Source organism: Anoplopoma fimbria, chromosome 20 (genome assembly GCF_027596085.1).
Source record: "Anoplopoma fimbria isolate UVic2021 breed Golden Eagle Sablefish chromosome 20, Afim_UVic_2022, whole genome shotgun sequence".
In the NCBI taxonomy this organism is placed as follows: Eukaryota; Metazoa; Chordata; class Actinopteri; order Perciformes; family Anoplopomatidae; genus Anoplopoma; species Anoplopoma fimbria.
Window position 1 is genome coordinate 25,615,114 of NC_072468.1, and position 12,186 is coordinate 25,627,299.

Here is a 12,186-nt window from a genome sequence, read left to right on the forward strand (position 1 = left end):
GAGTCAATGTGAGGAAGGGGGAGGAGGAGGAGGAGGAGGAGGAGGAGGAGAAGGAGAAAGAGTTGGTGGTGAGATCGATGAAGTGGCAGGCAGAGGGAGGGAGGAGGAGGAAAATCTCACGAGATAATGAAAGAAGAAGAGGAGAGCTGCTAGTGTAAAGCAAGAGGGGAGAAAAAAAACACCGGAGATCTTCTTTTTGGAGTGGAAAACAAAAGACCCGAGAATCTGGACCGAGCAGAGCCACAGACAGAGATGTTTCCTCTGTGACCGCAGATGGTTTGTGTGTCTGGGTGGATGTAGTGGATGTAGCAGCCCGGGGCCGATTGTGTGAATCTGCAGGACTGGAGACATGAACAGGACGGACACCGTGGATCACAAACACAGAGAGGTAGGAGGAGGTGCAGAGCTCTCCATCTGCGTCGAGGCTTATGCATTTGTGCATTTGTGTATTTGTGCATTTGTGCATTTGTGCATTTGTGTATTTGTGTGTCTGTGGGTGTCTGTGGTGTCTGTGGAGAGGTTTGCATTGGGTTCATTATGCGTAATTACGCACCGTTTTACGCACAAGTGCTGCTTCTGTATTCATAACTTTGCATAAGAATGAAGAAAGAAAAATGTTTTTTTTTTGGGGTCGAAGTGATTAGAATGATTAGTGATTAGTGTGTGTGTGAGGGGGTGGTGGGGGGTGGGGGTATATCTAATGGGTCTGTTTAGTAGAGGCATTACATATCTAGTCTGGTTTTTTCTTTTTCTTTTTCTTCTTCTCTGTGACGATGAAAGTTTTAAAAAAAAAAACCCATAAATGCAGCCGGAGTAACGACGCCTGTCTTGTCTCAACAGAAGGCACAAACAGAGAGGCTTCTTCCGAGGGAGGAGCAGCCGAGCACCGGACACACACCAGAGAACAAAACCCGTCCAGACCCCCGGTGCCCGTTTGCAAACTCGTTTTTCTGGGAGTTTGAGGGAGTTTGAAGACAGTACTTAACGTTATCAGATAATTAATTAGACACCCCATAAGCCCGGAAATCAATTAATTCACAGATCAATAAATCCATAGTCTGGTGTAAGGAGAGACCTTTCCAGACTGTTGGCCCCGGCTGCTGAACAACAACAACAAGAAGAGGAGAGCGACCACAGATACACCGTTCATCTGTCCAGGTTCCGATGATGGATGGGGGTCTAGGGGAGATGTCCCTCCACAGTCACCCCGATCTGGCTCACAGCCAGGACGGCAGGGCCATGCTTCACTCTCGGGACCTCTCGGCTGCCTTCCCCAGGCCCTCCCTCGGGGCCCCTCCATGTCCCTGGAGCCCGAGCCCCGTCCTCCGGGCTTCGACCACTCCATGTCGGCGCTGGGCTACAGCGGCGACTCCCCGTCCAGCTCCGGCAGCACCTACACCACCCTGACCCCGCTGCAGCCCTTCGACGACAAGTTCCACCACCACCACCACCACCACCACCCCTGCCTCCCCGTCAGCAACGTCATCGGCAGCTTCACCCTCATGCGTGAGGACCGGGGCCTCGGAGCCAACTTCTACAACCCGTACGGCAAAGACCTGGCCATGACCCAGAGCCTGTCGCCCCCGTCCACGGGTTCGGGCCTGGCCTCCTCCATGCACGGCTACGGCAGCTTGGGCAACAGCCCCAACGGCAACGGCGGCCAGATGCTCCACGCCGGCTACGACGTCCACGGGGGAGCCTCTTCTGCCGGACGTCAGATTTCGGGCGCGAGATGTCTCCGCCGGGCCTGGGCGGAGGAGACGTGTCGGTGGGGCATCAGCTGAACAAGATGGAGGCTCACCAGCACGCCCAGAGCCACCACCCTCACCTCTACAGCCAGCACTACCAGCCCCACCATCACCCGGGCCAGCAGGCCTCCAAGATGGGCGAGCACCTGCACTCCTCGTCGTCCGCCTTGTCTTCGCCCGGCGACGGCATGCTGTCGGGCTCGCCGGGCGGCGGCGGCGGCGGCGGGGAGGAGATCAACACCAGGGACGTGGCCCAGAGGATCATCACCGAGCTCAAGAGGTACAGCATCCCCCAGGCCATCTTCGCCGAGAGGGTTCTGTGTAGGTCACAGGGCACGCTGTCCGACCTCCTGAGGAACCCCAAGCCCTGGGGCAAGCTCAAGTCCGGCCGCGAGACCTTTAAGAGGATGTCCCGCTGGCTGCAGGAGCCCGAGTTTCAAAGAATGGCTTCGCTCCGGCTGGAGGGTAAGATCTGGCTTTGCTCTCTATCTGTCTTCCACACACACACACACACACACGTTCCTACAAAAAAACCACAACAACAAACAGACACTCTCTTCCTCCCCTAGTTTTCCCCAAACACCTTCCTTCTCCATGTCTTCCACACAAAAAAGAATTCTCCTCTCTTGCAATCAGTATGCAGCTCAGGTGGAGACATGAGGAAAAGCAGAAGCATCATCCTGATGTTTCCTGCTCTTCACGGCGCTGTGAATGCACCACTGGTTCGTCCATTGTCTCAACAGCTTGGACAACGAGAAGTTAGCAGCTCATTGAGGACAGTTTGAGCCAGAGAGGGCCATATGTGCCATTCCTTTGTTTACTCTGCTCCCAAACAGCTATTATTGATTTGTACAGTGGCTACAATAAAAAAAGAAGAGAGAAAAAAAAAAAAGCCACAGACATTTGCCCTCCTCTCAAATGAACCATGAAGATCAGCAGTTTAATCGCTTTTGAAGCCCACGAAATAATTTGTGCAGATATGCCATTCTGGAGCGATTGATTAATCCTAGCAGTGATTTATAACGGCCCCGGTGTGCGGCTGAAGTTGAGTTTGGCAAAGCAGCTGATGCAAATGAGACTTGAGCTCTTGCCAGACATCTTTTATCAACGTCGTCACCGAGGGCAATTACCACGAGGCTAAATACCAACGTTGTCCTGCAAGCAGGAGTCTTCATAGGTGGAGAAACAGGAGGTTGTTGCTCAGGTGCTGCATCGATTAGTCCACGGCAGAAACATTTATTGACATCTATTTAGATTATTAATAAAAGTCACTTAATGCTTCTCAAATGGGAGAATTTCCTTCTTTTTTTTGTTTTTTTATTATTTGCAGATTTAATACATTTGGTTTTTTTTTTCGACTATTGGTCATTTAAAACAAACAATTTCACTTTGAATTTAAAAATGTTCTAAATTTTCTGACATTTTCTAAACTTTACTTTTTGATTATTTGGAAAAAAAATAACAAAGAAATGAATCGATGGAAAGAAAAATCTTTGGTTGCGAGCCCTAGTATTATTTATACAGATTTCACAGGGTAAAGATTTTTTTTTTTTGCTTTGAAAGGCACATTGTAATCTGCTGCTTGACATTTAATATTCTTTGGGGATGTGGATTGAAGACACGACAGCACGCGCTGTACAGTGTTACAGTGTTGTCCCTCCACGGGGACCGAGGGCCCATCTGATACACGGAGACCAGAAAGAGATCCAAGTGAACACAGTAATGTGAGACGAGCACAGACCAGTGTGTGTGTGTGTGTGTGTGTGTGTGTGTGTGTGTGTGTGTGTGTGTGTGTGTGTGTGTGTGTGTGTGTCTGCTCACTGCGGGGGTCTGTGAGCAGTGCGTGTGTGTGAGCCGGCCCAGTTGATCACTGCGTTTTCGCTCTCTGTCAGCAGCTCCTCTGATTAAGCCCAACAACACAATAGAGTTCATAGGTAATGATTGTGCACTCTTGCAATCCCTTCACAATTATTGATCTTTGATTGTTCGGCTCTGAGAGCACATGTGTACGTCGCACCCAAACCTCTTATCTAAAGATGAGTTATCTGTGGGGGTTTATGTTGTTCTGCAAATTTGACAGAAATGTTTTTTGTTTTTGCTGAATCTAATCTAAACGTGTGTGTGTGAATGCTCTGTATGCAAAGCGCCTCTTCCTGTCACACAGTATAAAAAAAAAAACCTAATCTTCCTCGTGATAAAAACAGCTCTTTGTTCTGTGATCAGATTTTTTCTTCTTCTTCTAATCACTCTGTCTTCGATCGCAGGTATCTTTTGTTTCCTTGTCTTCTCACAAACACAAACATTATTCTTAATGAGTCAGCCGATCAATCAGCTCATAAAGCATGTAAAGTGTGTGACAACGCTGCTCCCACACACTCTGGAATTGCATATTTAGTTCTTGGCAAAGCCACAATTTGGACAGCTCGGCACTTTTTTCTACATAACCTACTTTCCGAAGGGGGTTGTTGTTTCCCTCCCCGCCTCCCCCCCTCTCTCCCCGCTTTCTGGCCAAACCCCCTTTTGTTTAATTACAAGCCTCTATTGATTTCCATGGGAAAGAGCAGCACGCCTTGCCCACACACACCTCGGCCGCATCGGCGAATCGAGACTGGAATTAGAATGCGTGGTGCCCCGCGCTCCCCAGTCTGAAGATAGCTCAAGCGCTCTCTGCTTCACGCCTCAAGTTTTAAGATGATCCTCCTTTAATGCAGCACTCGCTTAAATACATAGAAGAGCCTTCAGTGTCAGCCAGCGGCGCTGTGTTATTTCCATAACCAGGCCTCTGGTATATACGCAGGGCTGCGCAGCTCTAAGAGTCCGGGTGCAAAGCTGATTTTGGAAATTCAGCTGCTGCCATTTTGTCTTTTTTTTTTTCAAATAATTGCAGAGACGTTTTGCTAAACACGGAGGAGGTGGTCCCTCGGATTTATCCGCAGTATCTCGTTTGTGTGTGTGTGTGTGTGTGTGTGTGTGTGTGTGTGTGTGTGTGTGTGTGTGTGTGTGTGTGTGTGTGTGTATGCTGTATGGATTACTGAGCTGTATATGAGATGCATCTTTCGCCAAACCTCAGGCTGTGGAGCAGGCAATCAGGATTTAGTCGGAGAAGAAGGCCGGATAAAGACCACACAGCTCCAACACTTAAAGTCAAGGAGGGTTGGGATGGGATGGATGGGTGGGTGGGTGGGGGGGGGTTCAGAGACCATAACTTTAAAGATGATGGCCGAAGCCCTTGACTAAAGGTCTAAATGAATAAGAAAGGTCAATGCGGTCTACGTGTCGGCTCCAGCGCCTTGCACCACCCCCACAGTAATGAAAGCCACAAAGCCTCGTCCACCTCTCGCTGCGTACAGTTCGCTTTCTGCCAGCGCGGCTCAAAGGTCAAAGCCGATTCCATTTGCATAGCAGGGATTTGCAAACAGGCCGACACCTAACAAACAGGGTTGTTTTTATTTTTTTGTTTCTCTCTAGCTCTTGCAGCTCCCCCACTCCGGCGCTGAAGGGGTTAACCAGCCTCTGTGGGTCGAGGAGTCTGAGCTGCACAGATTTAATCAATAATTTCTATCAGCCCCTGGCCCAAGAAATCAGCAGGGGGTGGGCTGGGTGGGGGCTGCGGGGGTGTTGAGGGTGGAAGGGGGGCTGTTCTGGCTGGGAGGGGAGGGGGTGTAGGTTGAGACGCCGGGGGTAGGGAAAGGCTTTCGATCACGTTTCAGCAACACGAGACAGGGGCATACATCATGATTAGAGGCCGTTCCCACGATCATAAGAAGCCTATAGGGGAATATTTATGTCTCCAGGAGTCGCCGCGGCGTCGGGGATTTATAGCATGGTAATTGTACGCCTTTTACACATGATTACAGCATAAGGAAGCATTTACTTAATGGTCGGCGTTATGATGGTCAGAAAAGGGAGCCGGGGCCCGAGGATGGGATGGAGGCGAAGAGGAGGGAGGAGGAGAGCTGCAGGACACCCCCCTACCCAGACTCCAACGAGCCATAAATCCACGCTACAAGCGAGCTAGCCGGCACTATCATGTCATTCCTTTCATTACATGAGCGGAGAGTGCACCGCTGTATATATACACACACACACACACCGTCCATAGCTGCAGCCAAAAACCTCCCAACCCCCCAACACCAAGAAATATCGTAGCATTTTGGTGTTTTTTTTGTTTTTTTTTCTCTTGTAGTGATATTGACATGCGGCTGACATCTTGGCCTGTTCAGATTTTAATGAGACGTGGTTCGATAACTCTCAGAAATGCAAACGAGCTCTGGATGCTCCCAAAAGCTAACAGGCACCTGTAATCTGGAGCTGACACGAGGAGCATCCCCGAGTCAAAACATTTCCTTCAGATAATGATTTCAGAGGAGGAATCACCGCCAGATTTATTCATGTCCAGTTGAGTACTTAAGTTTCAGAAACTCAGCTGGATGTCAGAGCAATCAAAGTCCAGCGCTGACACACACACACACACACACACACACACACACACACACACACACACACACACACATGCATGGCTCCCCACCCCGGCTCTGATGCTGCTGTTGTGATGGCACTCGGGTGGAAAAAGACGGCAGTAAGGTCACACTTATTTCTCAAGCGCTTCTGCTAATGAGAGAAATTTGCCGCTGTGAGTTTGAGGAGTGGAGAGCCGGTCATACAGTAAACATCATCCCTCGCTGCGTGAGATGTTTCTCAATGGGAAGATGTAAGCCAATCAATCGATCCAGTCAGCGCTGTTTTTGAGAGCAAAAAAAAGGCAGCATCTTTGGTTTATATATAATGTGTGTGTGTGTGTGTGTGTGTGTGTGTGTGTGTGTGTGTGTGTGTGTGTTTGATTGTGACTGTGTGTGTGTGTGTGTGTGTGATAGGGTTTGAAATATGGGATTTCAAGGTTATTGCTGCTCGCTGATTTTCTTCATCTAATCAAGTCATTTTGTTCAATAATAGGAGAACCAGGAACCTAAAGAAATCTGCCTGTGCAGCAAGATTCCACCAGAATGCAGCTTGTTTTAAATTCTTTCAAAAATTCATATTTTTGGTTTCACTACAGCGTTCGGCTTTTCCTTCTTTCATTTCTGGAAAATGTCTGGAAAAACCCCTTTATTTGGGTAGGAAACATGTGGGAATAATCTTACTGTTCTGGCAGATTTCTTTTAATGTTAGAAAATAAGATATTCAAGACTGTTTTCCTAAACAAAAAAATGACTTGTTCTTATGATTTCTTTTTTATAAAATAATAGTTTAAAATTATGCCGATAACTAACAATTATTTTCTCTATTAATTGCCAAATCGTTCGGTCTACAAAATAGTGAAAAATGTCCTTCTCAGTTTCTCAAAGTCCAAGGAGATGTCTTGTTTTGTCAGTTCAAAACCAAAAGATATTAACTTTAATATTATATAAAACGCATGAAATAAAAAAAACTGGAAATCTTCATATTTGAGAGGCTGAGAACAACATTTTCAGACACTTTTGCATAAAAAAAATTGCTTAATTAATCGATTTTCAAAATAGTTGGCGATTATCTTTCTGGCAATTTACTAAACAATAAGTAGAGTAAACGCTGCAGCTCTAGGTTTAATATTGAAAACATTAATGATATTTAGCACAACAGCGAGAAAATACACTATTTCTGACTTTCAGGCCAGATACTAAATAAAAGTCCAGCGCCAGTCCATTGGTCCTCTCTTAGTGCTTGTGTCTGCGTGTGTGTATGTGTGTGTGTGTGTGTGTGTGTGTGTGTGTGTGTGTGTGGTTGTTGGTCTGAATGTGCGTGCCCTGTTGTGTTGACTGCACAAACACCAGTGCTTACACTTAGAAAAGCATTTGATACCATCAGCAAAACAGTCGCTCAGCCGCACAGTGCTGATTGAAACCTCTTAAAAGTGTGCATTTAGGTAATTGCACGACTCCCCCCCCTCCCCCAAATATGTTTTAGTCCACTTAAGGCTTCTAAACACCCCCGGCAATGCCGACTCCGCTTGTTTCACTCACCCCTGACGTAACCCGCCTTTAATAGAAAATAAATTAGTTCCCCCTAAAGTGATTATTACTCACTCACTGCCGCCACATGTAAATGACTTTTATGAGAAACTAATGATGTTGAAGTGTCCACTAAGGGAAAGGGAAGAAGAGGTAGAGGAAGGAGATGGACTGAGAAAGAGAGAGGGGTGAGAGAGAGTGGGAGTGTGGGGGGGGGGTTGGCTCAGTACACAAAGGCAGAGGTTGGTGTCGTGTTTCCTGTAAATACAGAATTACAGCGTGTTGGAGGTGAAAGGTTCAGCGATGGATATGCAGAGAGGATCATGCAGCCGGAATTCAAAATGCTCGTCTGACTCTCAAAATGGAATCTGAGCTCAACCCACACACATCAGGCTTTTTTTTTTTTTCTTCCTCGCTGAGCTTTTTTTCTTGATTCTTTTATTTTTATTCTGTAATTTCAGACTTTTTCATGAGGAAATATTGATTATATAATTGGACGGGTTGCTGCAGCTTCAGTGGTGTTTAACCCAGAACCAGAGTTTTTGTTATGTGGTCGGTGTTAGCAAGACTGGCATTAAGAAAAACAAATTACCAGACGACTCCATCACCTCTATCGCAGCTTAAAAAGATTAAATATGGCCAACTTCGACACTTTTTTATCATTCAAATGAAACAAATACAGAAATACAGCATATTAAGTAGGGCAGAGTCTCACTAAAATGTGCCACCTTTATCGATTCATTTATTGAAAACACAAGACGTTAAAGTTTCAAATGTAAAAGAGAGACGGACGGGTAAAATGCCAGAATCCATACATTTTGTCATTGATTTAACGACAAATAAGCTGCAGATACGACATCGTAGCAAAAGAAAAATGTGAACGCTTTTTGGGCTGAAAGTAATTTCGGTCCTTTTGCAAGATGAGAGCTTTGCTGTGCATCTGTTTATGTTTTTGGATGTAATTATTTTCCTGGAAGACAGTGGATGAAAACCCCAGATTTTGCACTTTGTCTTCAGGGCAGACACATGTAAAGACGCACACTGTTTTCCAGAATGAAGAGTGTAATGAAAACCATGAAGAGCTTTGGCCCGAATGGAGTCATTTTTGTTCCCAGCAGCAGCGTACAGCAGCTCACTGGCGATAGGACGTGAGAGGCTGAACATCTTGATTCCTTTACTGCACAATGAAACAAGTTGCTGATTCATCTCTTTTAACTAATCAAAGTTGCTTAGCTAATCTGTTTTCTTTCAGCAAATCCACTTTCCCTCCTCTTAATCCATTTGTCCTAGTTAGCCAGCCGGTCTGTTAGCTAACCGGTTTCCCCCCTTTTTTCCTTTTTAAAAAAAACCAACGTATCTTCTATCTATCTCCCTGCAGCCTGCAAGCGGAAGGAGCAAGAGCAGAGCAAGCTGGAGCGCAACCAGGGCCCGAAGCGCACCCGTCTGGTCTTCACGGACCTGCAGCGGCGCACCCTCTTGGCCATCTTCAGGGAGAACCACCGCCCGACCAAAGAGCTGCAGATCACCATCTCCCAGCAGCTGGGCCTGGAGCTCTCCACCGTCAGCAACTTCTTCATGAACGCCCGCCGTCGCAACGTCAACAAGTGGGCGGACGAGGGCCGTCCCTCCTCCACGGGCTCCTCGGGCTCCAGCGTCTCCTCCTCCGCGGTGTCCTGCAGCACGGCATGATGACGGACCGCCGGAGGAGGTGCGGTGGGGAGGGCGCCGAAGGGAGCAAGGGGGGCACATAGACTGGTCTAAGGCAGAGATCAGCCGTCATAAATGTCCTCCTCGTTATCAGAAGGAGTGACGGAGCCGAGCTGTTGTAGATGATTTTACGAAGAAGAAGCATTTTTTTCCCAAAACCAAAGTCGATCGCTCCCTTGAAGTAGAAGGGGGGCGATACCCAGAGTGATATGATCGCAGGACGCGAGGTCCTGCTTGTATAGTCAAAGGGTGCAGAGATGATTTGACTCGAAGAAGAGTCACACCCTTACATAGACGCCATCTCATCGCATTATTTTGATTATCTAGATTAGAGATATTGAGGGTATTACAAATCAGGAGGAAGCATATTTTGGTGTACCTTCTAATCTATAGTCATCTCTCCAAACGTGAAGAATCAAGAGGTGCCGTTTGCTCACACGTGGAGCGCTCCATTGTGTATCTTCTTAATCAAAAGTGTTCACCATCATCCAAAGACGTTAATCCTCCCCCAATGTCCTTATGGTCCTGTTTTTTTCCTCAAGAATCAAGGTGAACGAGGAAGAAAAGGCTTTTTTTATTTTATTATTTTTTCTCCCTGGAAGAACCTAATTCTCCTTTCTAAGCATGTGTTTCCATGGTGATGGTTCCCAGGACTGTATGGCGATGTTCCAAGTTTCGGAGCCTGGAATTATCAGGAGGGTTATGTAGCGTCCGTGACTCCCCAGCTGTCAATCATTTACCCTCATCAGGAGAGAGCCGTTTTCTGTATTTTTCCTGAAGACGGTCCCGCCTTGAATGAATCAGAGTTTTCAGGGGGGAACCGCGGTGCATCTCGCCGTACGCCAGGACAGAATCAATAAACACAAGTAGGATGCAGAAACAGACTTGTCGGTGCAACTGTCTAGCTTTAAGACTCTGACTGAGCTTCCAATTTGAAAGCTCCACAGCCATTTTTCTGACTAAAAAATCAAGCCAAAAAATAAATAAATGAAAAAAATGAAAAAAACAACCTTTGAACACAAAGGCTCCGCGGGGAAGAGCTACACCTGACACAATGTATAGTGACATTGTAGTATTTTTTTCCACTCATTTCCAAATAACTGTACACACCTCTGCTCCATTACGAAAACCTTTTTTTTACAGATGTCTAGAAAATGGAGGAATGTGATTCTTTCAGCCCTTTTTGTACAGATTTCAAGCACATCGCTCTATTTATAGAAACACGATGGAAGTGTGGGGCAGTTTGTTTCCGCCCTGCTGACGTACAAGGTCATTTTTTTGGTCCACAAAGGAACGGCTTTAAACACGCCTCCTTATAGCCAATAGTAAATCAAACCGAGAACGTTTCAAATGCAATTGCTGATCTGATCAATGTATTTATTACTGCATTTGTGTATTTATTGTTTTCCCTTTTTTCTTTCCTCTATTTATTTGGTTATTTATTTATGCTATCTATATACTGTAAGTATTTATTTAACAATGCTCTGTATGTCTGTGTGAAACTGAAGACTTTTTCTGATGGGCACTTTTAGCTGTAGAATCCCATCGTTATACCAAAGATTAACATTGCCTCCCTGAATGTACGGCCTGAATCCCTAAACCCAGAACCCGATCCCCGACCTGATCCCACCCCCGATTCAGCCCGACCCACCCAGTGATGTTGCGTATCTCTCTCTATCTTTAAGGCCTGGCCTTTGATTTTTTTGTTTTGTTGTTTTGTTCTTTTTTTGTAGAATAATGGGGATTTCTTTACTCTTGCAAATGTCTCTGCGGTCAGCTCTTAACGCCAAGGCCAAAGCTTGTTTGAATGTTGTGATAATATTTATAATTAATGCTATGAATAATAACAATAATAACGATGATGATGTGGCATCCCAAAAGTTCACAGGTTGCTTGTAAAGTTGTGTTCAGACCAATGCCATCTGGCGGAGTGTGTAAAGTGTCTAAAGAGCCACTTAAAGCACCGTCTGAAGCCTCCATTGAGTGACACCCCCCACATCCCGCCCCATCCCTCTCACCTGCCCCCCCCTCCCAAGTACAGTGCAGACACTCCAGTCTATGTCCAACTCAGTGTGATCTCACCGTCCTCCACACGCCCAACCCTTCTGCCAGTTGTCTCAGTTCCAAGAGGGTTCTTAGGGTTCGTTCCTGGACCTTTGGGGTTCTTAAGATGTGTTTCTCATCTTCTGGGGATCTTGAATTTTTGGGTTCTTAGGTGCTAAACGTGTTAGGGTTCCTTCCTGGACCTTTGAGGTACTAAAGAGTGCACGCTCATCTTCTGGGGATCTTGGATTTCTTGTTCCTAGGTTCTAAAGGTTTTAGGATTTGTACCTGGACCTTTGAGGTTCTTAAAGTGTGCGCCTCATCGTCTGGGGATCTTGGATCTTTGGTTTTAGATGCTTAAGGTGTTAAGGTGTTGAGATTTGTACCTTGACCCTTTGAGGTACTAGAAGAGTGCGCACTCATCTTCTTGGGATCTTTGATTTTTGGTTCCTAGGTTCTAAAGGTGTTAATGTTAGTTCCTAGACCTTTGGGTTACTTAAAGTGTGCACCTCATCTTCTTGGGATCTTTGATTTTTGGTTCCTAGATGCTTAAGGTGTTCTAAAGGTGTTAGGATTCATTCCTAGACCTTTGAGGCACTAAAGAGTGCACGCTCATCTTATCTGGATTTTGGATTTTTGGTTACTTGGTTCTAAAGCTTTAAGGGTTTGTTGCTGGACCTTTGGGGTTCTTAAAGTGTCTT

General features: G+C 46.2%; 1 protein-coding gene across 1 annotated transcript; it reads left to right on the forward strand.

The window, feature by feature from the left end:
• Positions 1 to 1,167: 1,167 nt before the first annotated feature.
• On the forward strand, positions 1,168 to 9,424 carry onecutl (one cut domain, family member, like). Its single transcript, XM_054622423.1, is given in 4 exon segments — positions 1,168 to 1,285; positions 1,288 to 1,695; positions 1,698 to 2,213; positions 9,114 to 9,424. Coding segments are annotated over 4 exon segments (1,353 nt in total).
• The last annotated feature ends 2,762 nt before the right edge of the window (positions 9,425 to 12,186 follow it).